Source organism: Pelodiscus sinensis, chromosome 7 (assembly GCF_049634645.1).
Source record: "Pelodiscus sinensis isolate JC-2024 chromosome 7, ASM4963464v1, whole genome shotgun sequence".
Classification (NCBI taxonomy): Eukaryota; Metazoa; Chordata; order Testudines; family Trionychidae; genus Pelodiscus; species Pelodiscus sinensis.
The window spans coordinates 410,483-437,930 of NC_134717.1; the positions used below are offsets into that span (position 1 = coordinate 410,483).

General features: G+C 60.1%; 1 protein-coding gene across 2 annotated transcripts in view; it reads left to right on the plus strand.

Annotated features, from left to right (window-relative positions):
• Positions 1 to 17,771, plus strand: part of LOC102443572 (motor neuron and pancreas homeobox protein 1-like) — a 28,942-nt gene extending 11,171 nt beyond the window's left edge. Inside the window, exons 4-5 of one of the 2 annotated variants that reach the window (XM_075932932.1) lie at positions 13,704 to 13,864; positions 17,060 to 17,771. In XM_075932932.1, the coding sequence (XP_075789047.1) occupies positions 13,704 to 13,864; positions 17,060 to 17,356 (458 nt within the window). In that variant the 3' untranslated portion in view covers positions 17,357 to 17,771. The remainder of the gene's footprint in view (positions 1 to 13,703; positions 13,865 to 17,059) is intronic. The other variant, XM_075932931.1, reaches the window with a different exon arrangement.
• The last annotated feature ends 9,677 nt before the right edge of the window (positions 17,772 to 27,448 follow it).

Consider the following 27,448-nt stretch of genomic DNA (forward strand, 5'->3'; position numbering starts at 1 on the left):
TACCAGGCCAGGAGGGACCGGGGCGCTGGGTTACCAGGCCAGGAGGGGCCGGGGCGCTGGGTTACCAGGCCAGGAGGGGCCGGGCGCTGGGTTACCAGGCCAGGAGGGGCCGGGGCGCTGGGTTACCAGGCCAGGAGGGGCCAGGGCGCTGGGTTACCAGGCCAGGAGGGGCCAGGGCGCTGGGTTACCAGCCCAGGGAACAGATGCAGGTCAGCGATCTTACCTCCGTGTGCAGCACTGCTGAGGGTGACAGAGGAACATGCCGCCAGTTCTGGGTTCCCCTGGTGCAAGAGGCCATTGGGAAGGGCACAGGAAAGGCCACGGGAAGGGGTCCCGGGCGGGGGAAGGTGTGTTAGCGCCCGGCTCTGGGCTCCATCTGTCTGGCTTCCCAAAGGAGGCTGGAGAGGTGGCTGACTCAGTGCGTGGTGACAGCGGCTGGCCGTAGCAAGCAGAGCAGGAGCCGGGGGCTGGACAAATTCCCATAGGAAGCGCTAGCAGGGCCGGGATCGGTCACTGGGACGCACGCCCAAGGGCAGTGGTGGCTTCTCCAGGTCTGGGTGTCTCCAGGTCTATCCTGGGGCTGCCTGAGAGACTCGGTCCAGCGCAGGGCAGCAGGGCATGACCGGGAGGTCAGACTGGGGTCCCATGGGCCCTCCTGGCTATGCGGCTCTGGCAGTCGGGGGCAGCGGAGAGCCCTGCTCCGCAGCACGGCGCTTGGCGGGGCAACGTCCCAGCGGGACGCACGGCTTAGGGCCACGCTTTGCCGGGTGGGTGCCAGGCAGCGATGGAGCCCCAGAGAGCCCTGGAGGGGCACAGGTGGCTGCAGTTAAACCGCAGGATGTGGCCAAGAAGGATACGTGGCGGGGCTGGGGAACCTGCCAGAAAGGGCGAGTGCCTGAGACCACCAGAGGGGACGCAAGAGGGAGGAAGCCAGAGAGCAGGGGGCCCAGTCCCAGGAGGAAAAGCCAAGGTCTGTTGTGCTGCGGCACCACGCTAAGGCCGAGGACACCTGTGAGCAGCTGCAGTGCTAGGGCCAGGTCTAGGGCCGGTCAGTGAGTCATGGGGCGGGATACAACAGGCCAGGTGAAAACACGGTGAACAGCAAATCCCAGATGAAAGTAGGTACCAACCGACTGAACCGAACCACGGACACAGCGACTCTCTAGGCAGTGCACAAGGAAGCCAGGAAGGCAGCTGTGGGGTTTATTGCTTGGCCCCCAGAGTTCCAGTCTGACACCAGGCATCGGCAGGTCGCCGCACGGCGGAGGCCATGAGCATTAAATCATTCCTAGGCTGCGTCAAATGTAGAAAGAGGCTTGGATGTCGGCCAAGCCAGCCTGCCTCAGCGCTAGCGGGCAGGGAAAGCGGGGATCTCCCCCAGCAAGAGGATGCTCAGAGCATGCCAGGGGAGTCCTGGCTGGCCCAGATCATCCCATTGAACAGCCAGCTGGAAAGCTTAGGTGGAAATAGCCTGGTTTGTCAAACATTCAGCTGTAGGCCATGGAATGTCGGTACACACATGCGCACACGCACGCACACACACACGTGCACACACGCACACACACACACACACGTGCACAGAGACACTCACACACGCGCGCACACACACACAGAGCCATCTACTGGGGTTAATGATAGAAGAGTCACTCTGCTGATCAGAATTGACCACCCTCCCCCCCCCCAAGGTCTAGCAAGATCCAGTGGCAGGCAGATGCAGACAGGAGCTCAGGGAGACGTTTGTTTACGCTGTGGGTGATGAGCCACTGGACAGACTGAGCAGGGCCCTGGATTCTCCATCACGCGCAATGTTCACCTTAGGCTGGGTGGTGGTTGCTGCTCCCGCAGGAATGAGTGCCGGGCCGCCTGTGGCCGGGTCCGGGAGAGGGTCACAGTGGCCCCTTCCCACTGGGGAATCTAGGACCAGGTCAATATTTCGGCAGGGTGGGGGGTTCGACCCTGAGAACTTTGGTCTCTTTCCGGAAGCTGGGCTGGGCTCCGGCCGCTTTGTCGGCTTGGCTGCCTAGTGTCAGTGGACTTGCTGGCTGGCCCTGGGCTACTTGCTTGTGGATTTCAAGTCTGGATGTTGCTCGCTGCTGGACCCCGCCCCCAGCGGCCAGCTGGTGGGAACCAGGCCTGCGTCTGGCATGGTGGCATGGCCTGGCCGTTGGCCAGGGCCTATGGCAGCAGCAGGAAGGCAGGTGTCTTCTCTCCCTTGTCCAGTGGTGGCCTGGCTGGTTCCTCCCCTCGGGGGATTCTCCGCAGGAGCGCCTTGGTGAACCGGAATGGGCCGTTCTCCTCGTGCGGCTCCTGGCATCCTCCTGTGGGGCTGGCTTAGGTAAAAGCCGTCGCATTCCAGGGGCTTCTGTCTCAGGGAGACCCTGCGGGTCCTGGTGTGCGCACCCTGAGCTCCGGGGGCAGCCACCCGTGTCTCGGAGACCATCCCCTGGCATGGGAAGCCGAGAGCCGGAGCAGATGCTGACTCGGCCGGAGCAAAAAGCCTTTTACAACTGCTGTGTGGGGGCCAGTCCTGTGTGTGGCCCCCGGAGTGGGCAGCCGGAGTCGCTCCTCGCAGCTCTCACTGCTCCTCGGGAGGGGGCCTGTGGGTGGATTTGGCTGGCTGCTGCCCTGCCCGTAGGAGCAGTGCAGGCAGGACACAGGGAGGTCACCCGGGCACAAGGCTGCCAGCAGGGTTAGCGAGGAAACGGGCCGTGGTGCCCACGGGGACTGGCCGTGCCCGGCTCCGTGGCTGCAGCTTGTGGGACTCGGCAGCGAGGGGCATCTCAGTGAGTCTTGCTGCGGGGAGGCGTTCCAGTCCTCAGCCCGTGCTTGCGTTGCGATGGCGGGAGCATCCCTGCGCCCCGTTGCCTTGAGCCCACCGGTGTCAGCGCATGTAAACCCTCTCAGAACACGGGGTAGAGCGTGTGCATGGGGCACGTGTCCTGCTGCTTTCAGCTGCCTGAGAATCAGAGCTGCTCTACTGTGTGTCATAGGCCCCACGCCGCTACTCCTAATGGGGACTCTCCTTTAGCTCAGGGGCAGGGCCTGACTGCTTCAGGAGCACAAGGGGTAAAGCTGACTGCAGTGACTCAGTGGGCACCAGGGCACTGGTAGGTACCAGGACACACCCCACCCAGCTGGGAGTCCTGGGTGGAGATTTCACCAGCCAGCCCCACGGGGGAACTCCTCAGGTGCCATCACAGCCGAACCAGGGGGCGCCACGCAGTCCCTGGGGTGCCCTGCTCTGCATCTCCCCCAGTCCCTCTCGCCACGATCACAGCAACAGTCCGGCTGTGCCCAGTCCCAAAGGGCCCGTCACTCGCCCAGGGCAGGAGCACGTCCGATCTCACAGCAAAGACAATGTTTGTAGCCAACTCTGGGGTAAACGATGCCAAGATTTATTACCTAGGAACAGGAAACAGGAGAGGCTGAAGCAGGTAAATGCTTATATGCAAATTAGTTACCATCCCAAATTTCACAAATTAAGAGAAGTTTTAATAATAACCAAGCTCTATCACATAGACTCATAGGACGCCATCCCTGACAGGCGTGTGTCCAACCGGCTCTTCAATATCTCCAGGGATGGAGATTCCACAACCCCCCAGGCAATTTATCCCAGTGTTTCACCCCCTGACAGGCAGGAACTTTTCCCTAATGTCCAACCTCAACCTCCCCTGCTGCAATTTGAGCCCCTTGCTTCCTGTCCTGTCAGCAGTTGTTAAGGAGAATAGCTTTTCTCCCTTATTGTCATGACTTTTTAGGTACTTGAAAGCTGCTATCATGTTTTTTATTAGGTCTTGACCGTTTTATCAGGCGAGTTGGCGTGGAAATTACAGAATCTGGGTATATGTGCATAACATAAGAGCGGCCATCCTGGGACAGATCAAAGGTCCATTCAGTCCAGTGTCCTGTCTGCCCACAGTGGCCAGTGCCAGGTGCCCCAGAGGGAGGGAACAGAACAGGTAATCATCACGTGATCCCTCCCCTGTCATCCATTTCCAGACACACAGAGGCTGGGGCCACCTTTCCTACCCACCCTGGCTAGTAGCCATTGATGGACCTAACCTCCATGAATGTATCTAGCTCTTTTGGAACCCTGTTAAAGTCCTGGTCTTCCCAACATCCTCTGGCAAGGAGTTCCACAGGTTGACTGTGCACTGGGTGAAGAACTTCCTTTTATTTGTTTTAAACCTGCTGCCTATTCATTTCATTTGGTGGCCCCTAGTTCTTATATTATGGGAACAAGTCAATAACTTTTCCTTATTCACTTTTTCCATGCCAGTCATGATTTTACAGACCTCTCTCATATCCCCTTTAGTCTCCTCTTTTCTAAGATGAAAAGTTCAAATCTTTTTAATCTCTCTTCATATGGGACCCGTTCCAAACCCCTCCTCATTTTTCTTGCCCTTTTCTGAACGTTTTCCAGTGCCAAGAGATCTTTTTTGAGATGAGACAACCACATCTGTCCGCAGTATTCAGGATGTGGGCACACCATGGATTTATATAAGGGCAATAAGATATACTCTGTCTTATTCTCTATCCCTTTTTTAATGATTCCTAACGTTCGGTTTGCTTTTTTGACGGCTGCTGCACACTGCGTGGATGTTTTCAGAGAACTCTCCACAATGAGGCCAAGATTTCTCGCTTGAGTAGTTGTAGCTAAATTAGTCCCATTCATATTGTAGGGATAATTCTTTCCAATGTGCGTTACTTTACATTTATCAGCATTGAATTTCATTTGCCATTTTGTAGCCAACCACTTAGTTTGGTGAGATCTTTTTGAAGCTCATCAGTCTGTTTTGGTCTTAACTATCTTGAGCAGTTTAGTATCATCTGCAAATTTTGCCACCTTACTCTTTACCCCTTTCTCCAGATCATTTATATCTAAGAACAAAAGAAGTTACCTGACAATTGTAGGACCAGCGTTAATTAAGCTAATTAAGTAGGCTGGATGTGTCTCATTCATAGTATCTGATGTGGAAATGCGAATATCAAAGGCAGGGAAATTGCCTTTGTGCTTCATTAACCAGTTAAGATCTTTAGTCAAGCCTAAGTTGATAGTACTGAAATTGTAAATGAACTCCAGTTCAGCTGTCTTCCTCCGTAATTGGGTGATAAAATTCCTTTTTAGAAGGTGGCTGCTTTTAAATACATTATTGAGTGTCCAGAGAGGTTAAAATGTTCCCCTACAGATGTGTGTGTGTTACCCTTCCTGATGTCTGACTTGTATCCATTTGTCCTTTGGCACACAGGGCATGTCTACACTAGGAAACTATTTTAAAGAATCATAGAACAGGAAGGGGCCTCGAGAGGTCATCGAGTCCAGTCCCCTGCCCTCACAGTAGGACCAAGCACTGTCTAGATCAGGGCTACTTAACATGTGGCCCGCGCCCTGTTTGTGGTCCATGGCACAGTTTGGGTTTATGCAGGGCTCAACACGTAGCCCACGGGTGGGAGCCAAAACAAAAAAGTAGGCAATGTTATGGTCTTCTGTTGAGATGCGTTTTAGTAGTTACATTCCTGGACTGTCACTGTTCATGAAAAGTGCTGTCCTATGGGTGGAAATGGGGTAAATGTTGCCTTTTATTAATATCAGCAGAACTGACTTAAATGGGGCCTGCGTGTTGTGTAGTCTTGCCTTAATCTTTGTATTCATGCCCGTCAGTGTGACGCTATTTGCATATATTTACATATCTATTTGCATGTATACGCAACCACACTTAAGGTGTGGCCCTCGGCACATGAGTATCATTGTGGCCTCTGGGGCTTCCACAATTGAGTAGCCCTGGTTTAGATCGTAGATATCTAGTTATTTTGGAATAACTAAAATTGATTTAATAACTCCTGAAATAACAAAATCAAAGTAGTGTGTCCACACTACGGGGAAGCCTCGAAATTAGTCTGAGGCAGGCTCCGTTAATGTGGACGTGCTACCTTGAGTTAGAGCCCCAGGAAGTGCTGAGCAGTAATTACAAAGCTTCAAAGGGGCAGCCGTGTTAGTCTGTAACTGGAAAAACTAACAAAACAACCAACAGTCCTGCAGCAACTTAGATGTACATGGCATCATGAGCGTTTGTGGGCACAACTCACCACTTCAGTCCAGTCATCTGAAGAAGTGGGCTGTGCCCACGAAAGCTCCTGATCCCATCCACATGGTTTGTTAGTCTCTACAGTGCGACCCGACCATTTGTTGTTTTTGGAGTTCAAGGTGTTGGTCCAGTTTTCAAATAAATAGCACAGAGGAAAGGAGGAAAGAAGAAAAAAGGGAAAGAAAGTGTCAGTTAGACTGTCCATGCTAAATGAAACTGCTAAGAATACCGAGAACCCACTCTAAGTCCCCTTTGTTTGGTTTTTGATGTCATTGGGATGTGGAATGTAGCGGGCCGTCCATCCAATGTCTTTGTTTAGACTTCTGTTGTAGGAAGTAATTATTTGGGGAGCAATTAGTTTGAATTACTCTGGGGAGTAGTTTCAAAAAGTGCTTGGCGTGTCCACGCTCCCGCCATTTTGAAATCCTTCTTTTGAAATTAGCGTTAAATCAGTGTTATTCCTCGAGGAAAGGAGTAAGATTTCGAAATAATGGGCTTGGTAGTGCGGACGCTCCGCTTATTAATTCGACTGTCCGCTTTGGCCCATATACACGACGAGGGGCCTTGCTGGACTGGATGGGAATGGTTATCCAACCGGATATGCACCCGCCTTCATCTAGCTCCATCTAGGTTGTATGTCCCTAGTTTGTTTCTCAGAAGGTCATGTGAGACTGCAGCAAATGCTTTACTGGAGCTGAGCTATAGCATACGTACCACTTCCCCCCGTCTGTAGGGCTTGTTACCTTGCCAACAAGAGCTATTAGGTTGGCTGCACGTGATTGGTTCTTGACAAAGTCGTGCTGTTCCTTATCACTTGATTATCTTCTAGGTGTTTGCAAACGTGATTGCTTTATTATTTGCTCCACTGTCTTTCCGGGTACTGGAGCGAAGCTGACTGGTCTGTAATTCCCCTAGTTGTCCTTATTTCTCTTTGTACAGACAGGCACGAGATTTGCCCTTCCCCAGTCGTCTTGCATCCCCCATGACTCTTAGAAGATCATCACTAATGGCACAGATAGCTCCTGGGCCAGCACCTGGAGCATTCCGGGGTGTATTGTACGGTACGTTTTAGGGCTACCCAGTGCTAACGCAGGGGATCTCGTTCTTATGCGTAGTAAACCTTGCGCCTGGGAATCCAAGCTGTATAGGGGCCCACTTCCTTCCTGCCAGGGGGTTTTATTCCCCTTCTCTCTGAGCTCAGAGCTCCAAGTTCAGCTGACCGGAGGAATTCACTTGCAAGACTCATCTTCATGGGAGGGATGACACAACCGCCGTCCTTATCTCACACTAGTCCGTTGGGAGTTGATGGGCCTTCCTCAGCTGGGGACCAGCACTGCACGCTGGTTAATGCCTGTCTGCTGTCCAGCGCGTTACACACAGAGACTCACAATGCAAATGCTCACATCTGCCCACACAACCGGCATAGAGCTGTTATAACAGATGAATGCCGGCAGCCTCTCACAAGCATTCCTTAAGGGGAGCCAGGCTGGTCCTAGCTGTGCATGTCAGTGTTCGGCTGAAACATGGAGACCTCGGCATGAGCTGGCACCTGGCCTGCCAGCGTCACAGGTCTGTCCCTGCTTTTGCTGAGACTGTCCTAGGAGCTATGGTTAGAGCCCTACCAAATCCAGTCTGTTTGGTCAATTTCACATCATAGGATTTTAAAAATTATAAATGTCATGATTTCAGCTGTTTAAATCTGAAATGTAATGGTGTGGTAACTGGAGGAGTCCTGAGCCAAAGGAAGAGGGTTGTGTGTGTGTGTGTGTGTGTGTGTGTGTGTGTGTGTGTGTGTGTGTGTTGCAAAGTTATTATGGGGGGGGGGGGGGTTGCAGGACTGCTACCCTTATTTCTGTGCTGCTGCTGGTGGCTGCATTGCTTTCTGAGCTGGGCAGCTGGAAATCAGTTGCTGCTGGCCAGGAGCCCAGCTCTGAAGGCAGAACTGCCAGCAGCAGCAGCACAGAAGTAAGGATGGCCTGGTATGGTATTGCCACCCTTCCTTCTCTGCTGCTGCTGGCAGGCTGCTGCCTTCAGAACTGGGTATCTGGCTAGCAGCTGCTGCTCTCCAGCTGCCCAGCTCGGAATACAATGCAGACGTAAGGGTAGCAATACTGTGACCCTGCCCTGCAACTCCCTTTAGGTTAGGCTGTCCAATTAGAGAAACACTGGTCTCCCCATGAATCTGTATAGTACAGGGTGAAAGCAGACAGAAAGCACTGGGGAGACCAAATGTCACGGCTCGTGATGGGTTTTTTGTGGCCGTGAATTGGTAGGGCCCTGATCATATGGTTTGTAAAGCACTTTGGGGCCTTGGGATGCAGGGTGTTTTATGGACCTGTCACCGTGTCCTGTACAGAGGCCAGTCATTACACTGTCCCCTGGGACAGCCTGCAGGTCGCCTGCTAACCTCAGCTGGCATTGGCGACACAAGCTGACGATAGGTGGCAATAGTGTGTTGGAAAGCCTGCTGTAGACAGGCCTCCCCTCTTAAAATGCAGACTTGATTTGCATCTAGGGACCAATGGTCTTTCTGGAACATTGCACCCCACTGAAAAAGGATGGAAAGTTCGGACACAGAGTTATTAGTGGCTTGTTGCATGAGCGTAACTAGCAGCTCTTTCCACAGGGAGCCCCTTAGAACTGCACCACCACTAGCAACAAGCCTTCTCCAGGATCTGTGTCCAGAAGGTCAGTGACACCTGTAGGAGGATCTGTAACAGCCCCCTCGGGTGGCACCCAATCGTGTTACAGGGAAGACTCCTTGCCTTCCTTTCCAAGAGCAACCCTCTTCACAGGCACCAGCCGAAAGGGCTAAGGGCTCTGTAGCTCTCCAGCCTCCGAGGAGTCTGCACAGCTCAGCTGTCCTCGGCCCGCCGCATCTTCCTGTGGCTGGGAGTGAAACTGGGCGGAGAGGCTGGGATGAAAACAAGCCGACAACACGTGGAATTTGCCCCTTTGGGTTTGACAAGAGGCTCAGCCTCTGCTATCGCCAGGTCTTTGTTAACCCTTTGGTGCCTGCAGTGGCACACGCAGGGCTCTCCGCGCTCTCCTCAGGCCAGGTGCTGGCAAGTGCCGGGGCTCTACGGGTTAACGCTCTCGTTATATTCAGGGGCTGACATCTGCCAGGCAATCATCTCAAGAAGGAGAGCGAGGAAGCAGATAGTAGCCAGGAAGGGGAGCGGGGCTGGGAGGTGTTCAAGGACCTGGGCATGGACGGAGCTGGATCTCATGGAGAGAAGTGTCCCCAAAGGGAGGAATGTCATAGGCTCTGGCCAGGGACACGGCTCCACTGCCTGCCCTGGCGGATGCAGGTGACCTCATGGTGCTTGCTCAGAACTCACCAGCCCCTACGAAGTCTATGGACGAAGCAGCAAACAGGGAAATTGTCGGCATGGGAACTGGGCAGGAACCTCCCTGAGCTAATAACCACGCACAGCCCTGAGACAGCAGTGCCCGTGCTTCACAAACAGGCACCCATTAACTGGCGCTGGCCCCTGAGGCAGAGACGTGCCCTGCGGGGGTTTATGAATCTTGCAGTCACTGAGTGTTAGAAAGGTGCACGGGGCTGTATTGTAGGTGCCCAGACGCCAGGTGCCATGTAAGAACCTCGAGGGATCAGACCATGTCATGCTCCATGGCTGGGGCCTTCCCACACTCTGAGGAGACTGAGGGGGATATGATAGAGGTCTATAAAATCATGAGTGGTGTGGAGAGGGCGGATAAAGAAAAGTTATTTACTTGTTCCCATAATAGGAGGACTAGAGGACACTAAATGAAATTAATGGGTAGCAGGTTTAAAACGAATAAGCGAAAGTTCTTCACACAACGCGTAGTCAACCTGTGGAACTCCTTGCCAGAGGAGGCTGTGAAGGCTAGAACTATAACAGAGTATAAAGAGAAGCTAGATAAATTCATGGAGGTTAGGTCCATAAAAGGCTATTAGAAATGATGTCCCTGGCTTCTGTTTGTCAGAGGCTGGAGATGGATCACAGGAGACAAGTCGCTTGATCATTGTCTTCAGTCCACCCTCTCTGGGGCATCTGGAGCTGGCTACTGTCGGTAGACAGGATACTGGGCTACTTGGACCTTTGGTCTGACCTAGTACGGCCGTTCTTATGTATTCACAGCCATGGAAAGCACACCACTGACATCTGGGCTTCCCCGCGCCCCCTGTGAAATCTGGTCTTTGTGCTTTTACCCCGTTCTACACAGATTTCACGGGGAGACCAGCCTTTCTCAGACGGGGGGTCCTGACCCAAAAGGCAGGTGCAGGGGATCGTGGTAGACATTGCCACCAGTATTCCTGAGCAGCCCGCGAGCGGCAGCTGTTGGTTGGGTGCTAGTTCTGAAGGCAGTGCCCCGCCCCACAGCATGCTGACTTCAGAACTGGGTGGCTGGAGAGTGGTTGCTACTGCCGGAGGGCCCAGCTCTGCGGACAGCAGTGGAGAAGTAAGGGTGGCCATGCCGTACCCCCCCAGGACAGCCTTTCTCCTGCACAGCTGCTGGCAGTGGCTCTGCCTCCAGTGCTGGGCTTCTGGCCAGCAGCCACCAATCTCCATCTGTGCAAGCAGTACAGCCACCAGCACCAATGCAGAAGGCAGGACAGCAGCAGTGCACCCCCCGTACAGTAACTTTGTGACACCCCCCCCCCCCCCCCGCTCCCTTTTGGATCAGACCCTACAAAAACAGCCCTGTGAATTATTGGCTTTAAACAGCTGAAATCATGAAATGTGCGATTTTTAAAATCCCATGACTGTGAAATTGACCAGAACAGACTGGGACTTTTGTAGGGCCCTCAGTACGAATACCAACTCCTCTGCCAGCGAGGGGCCACCTCTGGGACGAAGCAGCAGAGGGGTATAGGACAGATGTGAGCAGGGGGCTCTAGGGAAGTAGAATCCTGTCGCCTGAGGTGGGGGGAGGCAGGACTCTGGGGTTTCACCCTACTGACCCCAGCTCTCCCAGAGCGCATCCCTGGAGCGTTAGGACCAGTTACAAAACTCAACAGATCTGAGCCAGAGGGAAGAACGTCCCTGAGCCGGCTTTCCACAGCCCCTCCCCCTGAACTGCCACGCTGGCTCAGCTGGTGGGACCTAGCAGAGGAGGCCGCGGTTCGAGGTGCCCCGGGAACAGGCTAGATGTGCCTGGCTCTGAGCTGCCTGCAGAGATGAGGAGGCGGCAGGCAGCAGGTTAATAGTGTTCGTTAGCCCTGGCTCTGCGCACGCGGGGAGACCTCCTGGGCCTCGGGCCCCCAGCGCTGACATTCCAAGGCACCGGCCCTGCGGGGTTGCTCCCTTTTCCGATGGGCATTACAGCCTCTCGGGCTGGCAAGCCGAACGCCGCTCCTGAGTCCCGCCCTCCTGCCCACCATGCATCTGACTTGCTGCTGCCCTGCCCCTGGCACCAGCCCAACGGGCCGCTGGTCTGCCCTGGCCGTATGGCACACCTGGCCGGGGGACCCAGCCTGCTGCACCCCTGCAGCCGGCTGATACAGCTCCCTAGCGCTCTCTGCATGGGGCTGGGTAGGGGCAGAGGGGCCTTGCTCTCCCCAGAGCTGCTGGCAGACTTGGTGGGGACACACAGCCTAGGAAGCGCTCGGACCCCCCAGGGCAGCCTGACCCATGGCCAAACCGTCCATCACCTCTCCATGTCTTGCTCAGCAACCCCCCTTCTGCTTTGAGGGCGGCTGCTCACCGCAAGAGCGACCTAACGGCGGCCCCGAGAGACAATAAAGCGAGCCGAGCGGAGATCAGGGGGATCAAAGGGAGCGGGCCCTGTCCCCGCCGCGCAGAGCGACGAGCCGCGCCGGGTTCTCAAAGGCGCCTTTGTTCTCGCCCTCCTGGTTCAGCAGGGCCCGGCGATAAAGGCCCTCGGGAGATAGCAGCCCGGCCTGCACGGGCCGCTCCCTTATCGCAGCCTCTGGCAGCTGGGGGCCATCAAAGCCACTTCACGCTCATCAAGGAGTTCTCACGTCGCTAACGGAACCGCTGCCAATCGCCCGACGAGCCCTGATAGCGCCGCTGCCGGTTAATATCAGCCGGGCAATAAAACCATTAGTGCAAGGCGAGGTGCTGGGAGCCGCACTTGGCCCGCCTGGCCCTGGGGCGCTCTGCCTGGCCCTGGGCTGGGGCTCTGCCTGGCCCTGGGGCGCTCTGCCTGGCCCTGGTCTGGGGCTCTGCCTGGCCCTGGGGCGCTCTGCCTGGCCCTGGGGCTCTGCCTGGCCGTGGGGCGCTCTGCCTGGCCCTGGTCTGGGGCTCTGCCTGGCCGTGGGGCGCTCTGCCTGGCCCTGGTCTGGGGCTCTGCCTGGCCGTGGGGCGCTCTGCCTGGCCCTGGTCTGGGGCTCTGCCTGGCCGTGGGGCGCTCTGCCTGGCCGTGGGGCTGGGACTCTGCCTGGCCGTGGGGCGCTCTGCCTGGCCCTGGTCTGGGGCTCTGCCTGGCCGTGGGGCACTCTGCCTGGCCCTGGTCTGGGGCTCTGCCTGGCCCTGGTCTGGGGCTCTGCCTGGCCGTGGGGCTGGGACTCTGCGTGGCTGTGGGGCGCTCTGCCTGGCCATGGGGCTGGGACTCTGCGTGGCCGTGGGGCACATTGCTTGGCTGTGGGGCGCTCTGCCTGGCCCTGGGCCGGAGCGCTGCCTGAACCTTGGGCCAGGGCTCTGCCTGGCCGTAGGGCTGGCGCTCTGCCTGGCCGTGGGGCTGGGGCTCTGCCTGGCCCTGGCCCCGGCCCCGCCCACTCTGCTCTCTTCCTGTCCCCTCTCCATCTCTTCCCCCGTGGTCCCCCCACTTGTCTCTCACGCCTCTTTGCACCCTCCCCTGCAGCCCCCCCGCCTGATGAGCGAGTTCCTCCTGGGCTCCTTCCCACCGGCTGCTGGAGAGGCAGAGGTGCAGAGAGGAGTGGGGGGGGGGCCCCTCATGGGAGGGAGCGGAGTGGGAGCAGGGCCTGGGGCGGAGTATGGGCGGGGCTTTGGAGGGAGGAGCAAGGGCAGATTTTGGGGCAGGGGGCGTGGCCATGCCCTGGGTGCCAGTGGCTCCTCCCATTTCTAGGGAGCATCAGGCTCTGGAGCCCAGCCCCCCAATGTCCCTCTTCCTTCTGCCTGCTGTGACCCCCCCCCTCACCCAACCCCCTGCACTGCCCCTCCACCCGGGACACTTCCCCCTCCTGCCCTCAGCCCCACCCATGGGGGCACCCCCTTCTCCTGCCCAGGCCTTCCAGCCTTGCTCCTTCCCCCAGCCAGCTGCCATCTCCCCTTTGGGGTCTCCCACCCGGCAGCTCCTGCCCCAGCCCTGCCACCTCAGCAAAATGCCCCGGCTCAGCCTTTGCCCGCCGAGACGCGGCTCCTGAATTCCTGCTCCCAGCCCCCCGGATCCCCAGGAGCCCCCTCTGCGCCCCCATGGCCCCGTCCCACCATGGCCCTTGGCTCTCACCAGCTGCTGGGGATCTGAGCGCCTCCCACTCTAGCAATCCCCCCCGCCCCTATGGTGCCCATCTGTCTGCCTGGGGCAGGAACGTGACCCTGGGTCTCAGGGGCTCAGCCGGCGCCCGGTCAGTCCTCGGGAAGGGGCTCGCTGTGGGCCCAGCCGCCTGCCCTGCCTGCTGACCTGAGCCTGCTCCTTCCGTTGCAGCCACTCCACAGTCCGGCCTGATGGGGAAATGCCGCCGGCCCCGCACGGCCTTCACTAGCCAGCAGCTGCTGGAGCTGGAGAACCAGTTCAAGCTCAACAAGTACCTGTCCCGGCCCAAGCGCTTCGAGGTGGCCACGTCGCTGATGCTGACGGAGACGCAGGTATGGACCCGCGGGAGGGGGCAGGAGCTGGGGCAGGCGGGGGATGGGAAAGGGGCGTAGGGGGCAGGGCCCCATCTTACAATGAGGAGTCCAAAGATCTGGCTCTTTTACTAGCCCAGCGACTCCATCCAGAAACTGGCCACCCAGCGGCAGGGCCCAGCCCCACGCGGATTTCTGGGGACGTGTTCTGGGACCCTGGGCAGGTTCTAGCCCTGCTGGTCTTTGGAGCACGTGTGCACGTGTGTGTGTGCGTGTGCACGTGTGTGTGTGCGTGTGCACGTGTGTGTGTGTGCGTGCATGTGTGTGTGAGTGCACACTGTCTGGGACCCTGGGCAGGTTCTAGCCCTGCTGGTCTTTGGAGCGCGTGTGTGCGTGTGCACATGTGTGTGCATGTGCACGTGTGTGCGTGTGCACGTGTGTGTGCGTGCGCACTGTCTGGGACCCTGAGCCGAGTCTTGCCCTGTTGCCAGAGAATCACCGACTCGTGCTGGCCGAGGCCTCGGGAGGTCGTTGAGCAGGGTTCCTGCTAAGCTGCGGCTGGCCAGCCGGCCGGGAGTGCTGCGCAGCACAGCCCCAGCTCCCTGCATCGGCCACCGCTTGAGGGAGCCGGAAACCCAGCCCCCGCCCTGCCTTCCATAACGAGCTGCCAGCTGGCCAGGGGCCTGGCAGCCCGGCTCGGCTGCCCTCTGTGGGCAGCTTCCTGGGGGACCAGGCAGCCCAGTCCTGGGCCCACCCCCTGCAAGGAACCCTGGAGGAATGGGCAGCCCAGCTCCAGCCTCCCCCCCAGCGAGGGGCTGCCACCTCCCCGACCTCTCAGCCCCCCACCCTCACCCCCTGCATCCTGCTCCCCCTGGCCTGAGTGCCCCCCGTGCCTGTAGCTGTAGTTAGTTCATCAGTAACTGCTGGGTGCACAGCGGGGCACGTCCCACCAAGTGCACGTGAGTCAGCGCGGCGCACAGGACACAGCGCAGCCCCTCGCCCACGGGAAACCTTAGAGGAGCACTGGTGTGTGTGTGTGGGGGGGGGGGTCTGGCTGGGACCCTGGGCTGAGTGCGTGTGCGCGTGCATGTCTCTGTGTGCTCTGTCTAGGACCCTGGGCTGTGTGTGTGTGTGTGTGTGTGTGGTCTGGCTGGGACCCTGGGCTGTGTGTGTGTGTGTGTGTGTGTGTGTGTGTGTGTGTGGTCTGGCTGGGACCCTGGGCTGAGTGCGTGTGCGCGTGCATGTCTCTGTGTGCTCTGTCTAGGTCTCTGGGCTGTGTGTGTGTGTGTGTGTGTGTGTGTGTGTGTGTGGTCTGGCTGGGACCCTGGGCTGAGTGCGTGTGCATGTCTCTGTGTGCTCTGTCTAGGACCCTGGGCTGTGTGTGTGTGTGTGTGTGTGTGTGGTCTGGCTGGGACCCTGGGCTGAGTGCGTGTGCATGTCTCTGTGTGCTCTGTCTAGGACCCTGGGCTGTGTGTGTGTGTGTGTGTGTGTGTGTGGTCTGGCTGGGACCCTGGGCTGAGTGCGTGTGCATGTCTCTGTGTGCTCTGTCTAGGACCCTGGGCTGTGTGTGTGTGTGTGTGGAGCTGTATGACGCAGGCCCCCACAGCCTTCTGCCAGGCTGGCCTGGGGCCACGTGCGACTGCGTTTCCCACCCTTCGCCGCCCCCCGCCCCTGACCCGGCCCCGTCTCTGCGCTGGGCTGCGGAGGGCTGAGGGCGGGGAGCCAGGCAAAGAACAGACACCTGCTGCCTCCCTCCTGCGGCCAGAGAGCTGCCAGCTCTGGGCTCAGCTCCGCCAGGGCTGGGCCGGGCCAAGACTTGGCTGGGGGCCCCTGTGGAAATCCCGTCCCCCGCCCTCCCGGCAGGGCCCAGCCCCGTCCAGCTCATCCCTGGCAGGGGTGTGTCCAACCGGCTCTTCCATATCCCCAGGGATGGGGATTCCACAGCCCCCAGGCAATTTATCCCAGTGTGTCACCCCCTGACAGGCAGGAAGTTTTCCCTAATGTCCAACCTCAACCTTCCTTGCTGCAGTTTAAGCCCCTTGCTCCTAGTCCTGTCCTCAGAGGCCAAGGGGAACAAGTTTTCTCCCTCCTCCCTGTGACCCCCTTTTAGATACCTGATAACTGCTCTCCTGTCCCCCTCAGTCTGCTCCTGTCTAAATGTCAGGGTGCTGCAGGAAACAGTGTCAATGAATGGGAACAGGCTGCTCTGCAGTGTACGCCAGGCTGGGGTGTAGGACTGCAGGGATGGGGGTGATCTCCAGGGCGAGGGTGGGCCGGCAGGGGGTGCTCTCCGGGGGGGGGGTCAGGCAGGGGGTGATCTCCAGGGTGGGGGTGGGCCGGCAGGGGGTGCTCTCCGGGGGGGGGGTCAGGCAGGGGGTGATCTCCAGGGTGGGGGTGGGCCGGCAGGGGGTGCTCTCCGGGGGGGGTCAGGCAGGGGGTGATCTCCAGGGTGGGGGTAGGCCGGCAGGGGGTGATCTCCGGGGGGGGGCGAGGAGGGGCTGGCAGGGGGTGATCTCCGGGGGGGGGCGAGGAGGGGCTGGCAGAGGGTGGTATATTTATTTGTTTGGCTCCTTGGTGTCAGGACCCCGCACTGCGTGTGGGTCTGTGCGTGGTCCAGTGGGGCCGGGCTCTGCGCTCCTGGTGCTGTGACGGCGCGTCGGGGTTCTCCCCGACCCTGCACCCCCGTAGCAGCAAGAACAGACTCCCCCAGCCAGTAGAACGGGGGGTTGTTGCTCCTCCAGGACACAGCCCAGCACAGACGGGAGGTGGCTACAGGAGTCAGGGCCAGGATGCCTCAGCCCCCTTGGGGGAGGGGGTCCATTGCCTCACCCCCCAACCCTCAGCACCCAGCTTAGTCTGGTCCCTTCATGTTTCCCAGCCAGGAACTGCCCAGCCCCCAGGCCCTGCCCCCAGCCAGGTGCCGTCTCCACCTCCTTCCCTTTGTCTCTCCCCTGGGAAGAGCCTTGTTCCCTGCCCAGGCTGGGACGGGGTGTCTGGGCCAATCCCCATGGGGGTGAGTCCGTGGGAATCGCACAGCCCAGTGCAGGGGACCCGGGTCACAGAGCAGACCCCCCCACAGACGGGTCAGTGATGAATAAGGCAGCGAGGGCCGTGCCGTGCCCAGGGGCTGGTGGCCTGTTCGCGCTGGGAGCGGCTGCCCCGGGTGCGCGGCTGGGCGCTCTCTGTAGTCACCCCCCTGCTCTGCGTCCCCTGCAGGTGAAGATCTGGTTCCAGAACCGCAGGATGAAGTGGAAACGCAGCCGGAAAGCCAAGGAGCAGGTGGCCCAAGCTGAGGCCGAGAAGCCAAGAGGGGTCAGCAAAGGCGGGGAGAAGCTGCTGCCCAGGGAGCTGAGGGGACAGGAGGAGGGCCCCAAACTCCCCAGGCACGACGCCAGCTTGGAATTGCTGCGCCAGCGCGCCACACGGCTCGGCGCCAGCCCCGGCTCCTCCTGCTCCGGGGAGGAAGAGGAGGAGTTCAGCGCCATGGACAGGAAGCCTGGCTCAGCCTTGTGAAGGGCGGCCCAGGGCGATCACCCCAGAAACAGAGCAGGCCAGAGGCGGCGCGAGGGGCCGGGGGCAGCCAGACGCAGCTGGTCTGTGCCCACCTCGGCTGCTCGCCCCCCGAGCCCCGGCCGGGCGCGGGACGGACTGTGCGGCACCTGCCCGACTCCTTTAATTTATGTGTGTTTGGTTCTATTTAACCGTAGTGACCCTGTCGGTGTAGCGGGGGCTGGGCCGAGACCCCCGCGCTTCCCCCATAAAGATGTTTGCTACCGTGTATCGGCAGGCTGGTGCTTTTCCTTCCGCGGGCCGAGGCCAATACGCGGGCACGGCCCCTCCCTGCCCCACAAGCGGCTCTGCTGAGAGCTGGGGGCCTGGGCCCACAGACCAGGGTGCACGGGCCTGGAGGGGCAGCGCTGGACACATCTCAGGCAAAGCCTCGGCTGGGCGCTGAGCGAGGAGGCCCTGGCGGGGGACATGCACATGCCCCCCCATGTCACTGCACTGACTCTGTGCTGGCATGGAGCACCCCCAGCCCTTCCCCCGACCCGCCCACCCGGGGAGACCCCCCGGCAAACACACGGGAGAGGGACCCAGGGCTCCTTGTGCTGCATTGGGACTCCTCTCGGGCCACTTCTGAGCCCCGGAGAGCGGCGGGCGTGGTCCTAGTGCTCCGTGGCCCAGCTCCCAGGCCAGGCTGTGCCGTCGCTGCAGGGCAGGGTCTGGCGCCTGCACACGCAGGGGAGGTTGGTCAATGAGCTGCAGGACTTGGTTCCCACTGAAGTACCGGCTGACCCGGCTCTCCTGCCTGCTGGCTGCAAACCCAGCACCCCTGCCAGGCAGCGTGCGCAGAGGGCAATGCATCCCCTCTGGAGCCAGCACCGAGGGGGCAGCATCCACCCAGGTCAGAGCCAGAAAAGGACAAATGCACCTCTCTCCATTTGCACTTCCAAGGGTCCTGCAGCCAGCCAGCCAGCCGACCAACTGTCCAGACAGTCCCTTCCCAGCCAACCAACCGTCCTGCCAGTCCCTACCAACCAACTGACCGACCGACTGACCGTCCTGCCAGTCCCTACCAACCAACTGACCAACCGACCGTCCTGCCAGTCCCTACCGACCGACCGACCGACCGACCGTCCTGCCAGTCCCTACCAACCAACTGACCGACCGACCGTCCTGCCAGTCCCTACCAACCAACCAACCAACCAACCGTCCTGCCAGTCCCTACCAACCAACTGACCGACCGACCGTCCTGCCAGTCCCTACCAACCAACCAACCAACCAACCGTCCTGCCAGTCCCTACCAACCAACTGACCGTCCTGCCAGTCCCTACCAACCAACCAACCGTCCTGCCAGTCCCTTCCAACTGACCGTCCTGCCAGCCCCTACCAACCAACCAACCGACCGACCGTCCTGCCACTCCCTTCCAACCAACCGACCGTCCTGCCACTCCCTTCCAACCAACCAATCGACCGTCCTGCCAGTCCCTTCCAACCAATCGACCGTCCTGCCAGTCCCTTCCAACCAATCGACTGTCCTGCCAGTCCCTTCCAACCGATCAACCGACTGTCCTGCCAGTCCCTTCCAACCAACCAACCGATCCACCAACTGTCCTGCCAGTCCCTTCCAACCAACCAACCGATCCACCAACTGTCCTGCCAGTCCCAACCAACCAACCGTCCTGCCAGTCCCTTCCAACCAACCATCCTGCCAGTCTCTTCCAACCAACCAACCAACCGTCCTGCCAGTCCCTTCCAACTGACCGTCCTGCCAGCCCCTACCAACCAACCAACCGACCAACCATCCTGCCAGTCCCTTCCAACCAACCGACCGACTGTCCTGCCAGTCCCTTCCAACCGATCAACCGACTGTCCTGCCAGTCCCTTCCAACCAACCAACCGATCCACCAACTGTCCTGCCAGTCCCAACCAACCAACCAACCATCCTGCCAGTCCCTTCCAACCAACCAACCAACCGTCCTGCCAGTCCCTTCCAACTGACCGTCCTGCCAGTCCCTTCCAACTGACCGTCCTGCCAGCCCCTACCAACCAACCGACCGACCGTCCTGCCAGTCCCTTCCAACCAACCAACCGATCCACCAACTGTCCTGCCAGTCCCTTCCAACCAACCAACCGATCCACCAACTGTCCTGCCAGTCCCAACCAACCAACCAACCAACCGTCCTGCCAGTCCCTTCCAACCAACCAACCAACCGTCCTGCCAGTCCCTTCCAACTGACCGTCCTGCCAGTCCCTACCAACCGACCGACTGACCGTCCTGCCAGTCCCTTCCAATCAACCGACCGACTGTCCTGCCAGTCCCTTCCAACCAACCAACCAACCAACCGTCCTGTCAGTCCCTTCCCAAGCATCCAACCAAACAACAAAACAACCAACCAACCATCATGCCAGTCCCTTGCCAGCCAACCAACCAACCAACTGCCCTGCTAGTCCCTTCCAACCAACCAACCGTCCTGCCAGTCCCTTCCAACCAATCAACCGTCCTGCCAGTCCCTTCCAACCAACCAACCGTCCTGTCAGTCCCTTCCCAAGCATCCAACCAAACAACAAACCAACCAACCAACTGTCCTGCCAGTCCCTTCCAACCAACTGACCAACCGTCCTGCCAGTCCCTTCCAGCCAACCAACTGACTGTCCTGCCAGTCCCTTCCAACCAACCAACCAACCAACCGTCCTGCCAGTCCCTTCCAATCAACCAACCAATCATCCTGCCAGCCAACCAACCAACCAACTGCCCTGCCAGTTCCTTCCAATCAACCAAATGACCGTCCTGCCAGTCCCTTCCAACCAACCGTCCTGCCAGTCCCTTCCAACCAACCGTCCTGTCACTCCCTTCCCAAGCATCCAACCAAACAACAGACCAACCAACCAACTGTCCTGCCAGTCCCTTCCAACCAACTGACCAATCATCCTGCCAGTCCCTTCTAACCAATCAACCGACCGTCTTGCCAGTCCCTTCCAACCAACCAACCGACCGTCCTGCCAGTCCCTTCCCATCCATCCAACCAACCGTCCTGCCAGACCCTTCCCAGCCAACCAACCAACTAACCGTCCTGCTAGTCCTATTCAGCCATCCAATAACCATCCACCCAGCCACCCATCCTGCTAACCCCTATCCAGCCATCCAACTTATCAACCAACTAAACAATCACCTGTCCTGCCAGTCCCTACCCAGCCATCCAACTAAGAGAGACAGAATCATTTGTCCACTCATCTGTCCACACAAGCAGCCCATCATCTACCCAGCAAACCCGCCCCTTCCATACCAGGTGAATGGGCACCCTTTGCATCAGAGATCCCACAACAGACTTGATGGGGACAGGCCACATGGAGACGGCTGGTCTGCTGAGCCGGAGCCCTCAGTGAGGACAGGCAGCAGTCTGGGGGCTCAGAAAGCTCCCTTCTGCCAGGAGATGGCTCTTTCCTTTCAAGTTTGCGAGTGGAAATCAGCCTGCCCCACACGGCAGCACCGGGGGCCAAAGCGTCAGCCCTGGAGGAAAGCCCCGCCCAGCCCAGCCGGGCAAGGTTCCCTGTCCCAGCAAGTTCCCTTTCTGGGGGGGCAGGTGTCAGACTCCCCAGTGGGGCTCAGCACAGCGCCGTCGCCAGGGCCCCTTTCAAAACCTTTATGGGCGTACCACTGCCACTGGCCAAGCCAAAGCAGGGTGCTAAGCAGGACACCCATCGGTCCTGCAGGTGGCAGTGTGATGGCACATCGGGGTCCCCCACCTCCTGCACCCCCGTAGTGGCACGGACAGACTCCGCCAGCCAGTAAAACAGAGGGATTTTATTGCTTCTCCAGGGTACAGCACAGCACAGATGTAACCTGGTTCCAGGGCAGGCCTAGGATGCCTCGGCCCCCCTTGAGATGGGGGAGACTGGGACCCTAAATTCCAGCCCCTTGCTTAGGCTGCTTCCTCCATGATACCAGCCAGAAACCAAACTCCCTCACTTCCAGCCCTGCCCCCAGCCAGGGCTCCACTCCCCTTCTTCCCATTGTTCCACTCCCTGGGAGATCACTGGTCAGACAGGTTCGGAGCCCCCTTGCATAATGACTCATCCCCTGCCCTGCTGGGCCGTGCTGCAGGCAGCAGACAGTGGAGGTCACTCACAACCTACTGCCCAGCATAGCAACCAGCAAGGTACCTCCACTAAGTCACAGGCAGACCGATCTTCCAGCCCTGAGAGCATCCTCCCACTGCCCCGCCGCCTGCCCCATGGGTGCTGCATTTCCGGCTGTCTCGCTAGCAGCGAGGTGCTGCAGGAGACCCAGCACCCGGCAGAGGGTTGCACTGAGCCCTGGGGTCCCCAGCGCCCCGTCCCTGCTGCTGGGCTCTCCCAGGGGCGGGGACACACTGGAGGGGAGTGCGAGGGTGGCGGAGCAGTGCATCTGCAGGGATTGAGCCTTGCTCCTGCAGGGATTGAGCCTTGCTCCTGCCAGGGGCAGGGGACCCCAGCCTGTCCTGTAAGCAGCAGAGGGACCCCTGGGGGCAGAGGAGGAAGCCCCGAGAACAGGCCGGTGCGGAGCCAGGACAGGCTTGGGGGGAGAGGTGGCCAGGAGAGCTTTGCAGCTGGCAGGTGCGTTTGCACGGCAGGGCTGGGTAAGCCCAGGGAGCTGAGAGCATGTCCCAGCTGCCTGCTGCCCAAGGCCAGAGCCTGCCTGCCCAGGGAAGGCCTACCTAGCAGCCGGCTGCGTGGGGCAAGCGTGACGCACAGTGGCTGCCTGCAAGCACTGCAGCTCTGCGTGCCCAACTGCAGCCTGCCTAGGCCGCTCGGGCCATTTGCCTGGCGCTCCCAGCAGCAGCCGCAGCCCTAGGACTCAGGGTTCCACTCCGGGGGCTGCTGCTCTGGTCGCCCGGGCTGGGACAGTGCAGCTCACACTCACACAGCCCCAGTGTAGGGCAGGGAGCCTGCCAGGGCTGCAGGGGCTTGGACAGGAGACCGGGGCATGGCTCAGCGCGGAGCTACACAGGCGTCCTGGTCAGCACTCGGCCGAGAGCCCAAGGCAGCCTGCTCCAGAACCCAGCCCTCTGCGCTGTGGGCAAGCGCCCTAGGCAGCTGTTAGGAGACACGGGCACAGGGAGAGCACCGACGGTCCCAGCACTCCCGGAGACGGGCCCAGCCCCTGCACGCGCCGGCACAGAATGAAGGACATTGCAGAGAGCCGGCGAGTGGGGAGAGAGTGAGGGAGGGTGGGAGGCTTGTAATGGGGCGAGGGAGGTGCAGGGATGGGGGGATGGAGGGACGGGGGTTGTAAAGAGGCGGGGGAGATGCAGGGTGTGACGTAGTGGGGGGTAACTTGCTAACTCACTGGCTACTGTCTGTAGCACCACCGAGCAAGACAGGTGATGGGTCATTATGCCAAGAGGTATCTCAACCTGTCTGACCAGCTACCCTCCATGGAGAGGAACAAAGGAAGGTGGATGCTGCCCTGGCTGGGGGGTAGGGCTGGAGGAGAATGAGTTAGTTTCTGTCTAGAGCATGGAGGAATCAGCCTCAACAACAGGCTGGGGGGTTTAGAAGCCGAGACCCCCCCCATATCAAGGGGGGCTGAGGCATCCTAGGCCTGCCCTGTAACCAGATGACATCTGTGCTGTGCTGTATCCTGGAGAAGCAATAAACCACCTCTATTCTACTGGCTGGTGGAGTCTGTTCGTGCCATTTAGGGGGTGCAGGAGGCGGGGGACCCCCAACGCGCCGTCACACTGGTGTCAGAAGTGGGATGCATTGCACCCCGTGGATGGAGTTTCCAGCGGCGAGCGACAAGGCGCAGTAGAAGCAAGAGCCCTGGAGCAGGTATTCAGGAGACTGAGCGAAGCGGTTCCTGGGAATCGTGGGTGCTGCATCACTAGACCGGTGAGTCTGCACTGAGGGGCCCAGCGGGCAGATGGCCTACGCCCGACTCTTAAAGGCAGAGCTGGTGAAGCTGTGTAGAGAGAGGGGCTTGCCTGTGCAGAAAGCAACCAAGGCCCAGCTAATTGCCCCACTGGAAGAGAATGACCAGCCACGGGGCCAGGATCTTGTCCCCAAGAGGGGCAGCCAGACCCCCCCCTGCGAGTGTGTCAGGCTCAGAGAGGGGGAGGAGCACTGGAACCCACCGGAGAGATGAGACAGCTTCCCCCAGGAGGCCTGCAAGCTGTAGCCCATCTAGGGCAGGGGCCAGCCCAGCGGAGCTGCGGCAGCTGGAGATCCAGCTGCGGATCAAGGAATTGGAAGTACAGGACCGAGAGAAGGAGCGCCAGGACCGAGAGAGGCAGTGACAGCATGAGCTGGCCATGGCAGAGCGGAGACCCGGCGGGGCACCGGCTGCGCAAAGTGCGGATGGGCCCCAGGGTCCCAGGATTGCCAGACGCTTGGAGAGGCTCGTGGTGGCCCAACTGAAGGACGTGGGTGACATAGACGGGTTCCTCAGTGCCTTTGAGAGGGCCTGTGGACTGCAACGGGTTCCCCCAGCTGACTGGCTGCAGGAGCTCATCCCCACACTGAACCAGGAGGCGGCTGGAATGCTCAGTCAGCTGGAGGACCTACAGCCAGGGGCTTACAACCGAGTCAAGGAGTCCTTGCTGCACAAGTTCGGGCTCACCCCCGATATGTACAGGAAGAGGTTCCGGGGGGTGCAGAAGGAGCCACGGGAGACCTATGTGGACCTGGCCTCCCGCCTGGCGCAATACTGCCGCAAGTGGGTGTCTGGAGTCAGAGCCCAGACAGCAGAGGAGCTGCTCAAGCTGGTCCTGATGGAGCAGTTCTATGAAGCGTGCCCACCCAAACTGAGGCTGTGGCTCAAGGACCGGAGACCAGAGAACCCCCAGGAGGCCGGGAGGCTGGCGGACGAGTTTATGGAGAGCCGGTCCGGGTATGAACGGGAGTCCCGGAGAGAAAGGGAATTGCGCAGAGACTGCAAACTGAGGCAGGGGCCGGCAGGCAAACCTCAGCTCAGAGAGAGGGGAAGGATGCTCATTGCACCTCCCCTGGGAGGTCTGACCCTCGGGAGGCGGATTTCTCCGTGTACCGGGTGGGGGCAGGGCGGCCCCTGCGGAGCGAGTGCCTCATACCCCTGGAGGTGGATGGTAGGAAGGTGACGGGTTTCTGGGACACGGGGGCTGAGGTGACTCTGGCCCGATCCGACATAGTGGCCCCAGAGCGGATACTACCCCACACCCAGCTGACCCTGAAGGGCATAGACGGGTCCCCGTTTAAGGTGCCTGTAGCCCGGGTGCATCTGAAATGGGGGGCGAAGGAAGGTCTCAAGGAAGTGGGGGTGCACCCGCACTTGCCCACCGAGGTGCTGATGGGGAATGACCTAGAGGAGTGGCCCCATGAATCCCAGCGGGCTCTAGTCACCGCCCGTAGCCAGAGCCAGCGAGAGTCTGGCAACCTGGATCCAGGGAAGGACTCCCGGCAGAGTCCTCAGGGTCCCATCCCAGCTTACACGGGGTCCAGCCAGGCTGGGACTCCGGACCTAGGCAGAGGTGGGGGACAGGTCCCGATCCCTGCCTCAGCAGCTGAATTCCAGGCTGAGGTGCAGGCAGACCCCTCCTTGCAGAGGCTGAGGGACCAGGCTGGCCTCCGTGCAGCTCAGCCCCGGGGGAGAGGTGGCCAGGAGAGATTCCTGTGGTAGCGTGGATTCCTGTTCCAGGAATGGCTTCCCTCCAGGAAGGCGAGGGCATGGGGGGGTCCAGCGGCAGCTGGTCGCCCCCCGAAAGTATCGCCTCAAGCTGCTGTATTTGGCCCACGACGTCCCCGTTGGGGGCCCCCGGGGGATCCGGAGCACCCGGCTGAGGCTGCTCCAACACTTCTACTGGCCGGGAATCTTTACAGCCGTGCAGCGGTACTGCCGGTCCTGTGACTCCTGCCAGAGGGGCGGGAAGGCCCAAGACAGTAGGAAAGCGGCTTGGGGGCCCCTACTCCAGATAGAAGACCCTCTGGGCTTGCTGAGAGAGTTATGGGAAGGGAAGACCTCCCTGGATGGAGCGTCGGGAGTGGAAGCCGCCCTGGCTGTCCAGAGAAGGCTCGCTGGGCTCATGGCCCCGGCCCGAGAGACCCTGGCCAGAGATCAAGGCCAGCGGAAGGGTGGGTGCGACCCCCGAGGACAGGCCTGTGCCAGTCGCCCTGGAGCGGGGCGGCGAGTGGACAGAGGGAAGCCAATTCATGTGGGGCCTCGCTGCGGCCGGCCCGAGTAAAGGGGAGCACCCATGGCCCCAGGGCAGGTTCCCACGCAGAGGACCCGAACTTCCCTAGGTCACGAGCGGAGTGACCCTGCTCAGTTCGCTCTCGGAGGGGGGAGAACTGTGACATAGTGGGGGGTAACTTGCTAACTCACTGGCTACTGTCTGTAGCACCACCAAGCAAGACAGGCGATGAGTCATTATGCCAAGAGGTATTTCAACCTGTCTGACCAGCTACCCCCCATGGAGAGGAACAAAGGAAGATGGATGCTGCCCTGGCTGGGGGGCAGGGCTGGAGGAGTTAAGTTAGTTTCTGTCTGGGAGCATGGAGGAAGCAGCCTCAGCAACAGGCTGGGGGGTTTAGAAGCCGAGACCCCCTCCCCCATATCAAGGGGGGCTGAGGCATCCTAGGGCTGCCCTGTAACCAGATGACAGCTGTGCTGTGCTGTATCCTGGAGAAGCAATAAACCACCTCTATTCTACTGGCTGGTGGAGTCTGTTCGTGCCATTTCGGGGGTGCAGGAGGCGGGGGACCCCCAACACGCCGTCACACAGGGCTGGGAGGATGGAGGGACGGGGGTTGTAAAGAGGCGGGGGAGATGCAGGAATGGGGGGATGGAGGGACGGGGGTTGTAATGAGGCAGGGGAGGTGGAGGGATGGGGCGATGAAGGGACGGGGGTTGTAAAGAGGCGGGGGAGATGCAGGGTTGGGGGGATGGAGGGACGGGGGTTGTAATGAGGTGGGGGAGGTGGAGGGATGGAGGGACGGGGTTGTAAAGAGGCGGGGGAGATGCAGGGTTGGGGGGATGGAGGGACGGGGGTTGTAATGAGGTGGGGTAGGTGGAGGGATGGGGGGATGGAGGGACGGGGGTTGTAATGAGGTGGGGGAGATGCAGGAATGGGGGGATGGAGGGACGGGGGTTGTAAAGAGGTGGGGGAGGTGGAGGGATGGGGGGATGGAGGGACGGGGGTTGTAAAGAGGTGGGGGAGGTGGAGGGATGGGGGGATGGAGGGACGGGGGTTGTAATGAGGCGGGGGAGATGCAGGGTTGGGTGGATGGAGGGACGGGGGTTGTAAAGAGGCTGGGGAGATGCAGGGTTGGGTGGATGGAGGGACGGGGGTTGTAATGAGGCGGGGGAGATGCAGGGTTGGGGGGATGGAGGGATGGGGGTTGTAATGAGGCGGGGGAGATGCAGGGTTGGGGGGATGGAGGGACGGGGGTTGTAAAGAGGCGGGGGAGGTGCAGGGCCGGGGGTTGTAATAGGGCGGGGGAGGTGCAGGGCTGGGGGTTGTAATGAGGCGGGGGAGGTGCAGGGCCGGGGGTTGTAATGGGGCGGGGGAGGTGCAGGGCCGGGGGTTGTAATGGGGCGGGGGAGGTGCAGGGCCGGGGGTTGTAATGGGGCGGGGGAGGTGCAGGGCCGGGGGTTGTAATGAGGCGGGGGAGGTGCAGGGCCGGGGGTTGTAATGGGGCGGGGGAGGTGCAGGGCCGGGGGTTGTAATGGGGCGGGGGAGGTGCAGGGCCGGGGGTTGTAATGGGGCGGGGGAGGTGCAGGGCCGGGGGTTGTAATGGGGCGGGGGAGGTGCAGGGCTGGGGGTTGTAATGGGGCGGGGGAGGTGCAGGGCTGGGGGTTGTAATGGGGCGGGGGAGGTGCAGGGCCGGGGGTTGTAATGACCGTTGCGTCTGGGGAAAGGCAGAGGGGCCGGCAAGGGGTCTGCCTGTTCGTGCTTGTGGGTATTTCGACTCCCATAATACAGCCATGAGCTGGATGTCCCTCTTGGGCTGTCCCTCCTTGCAGCCCCCAATTCCTCTCCACCCCCCCACAGCGCCTGGAGACTCCTGGGGCTGCCGCTTTGCAGGAGCTCCCGGTGCTGCTGGGAGTTCAGGGGCCCTGCAGGGCCAGGCTGCAACACCCTGACTGAG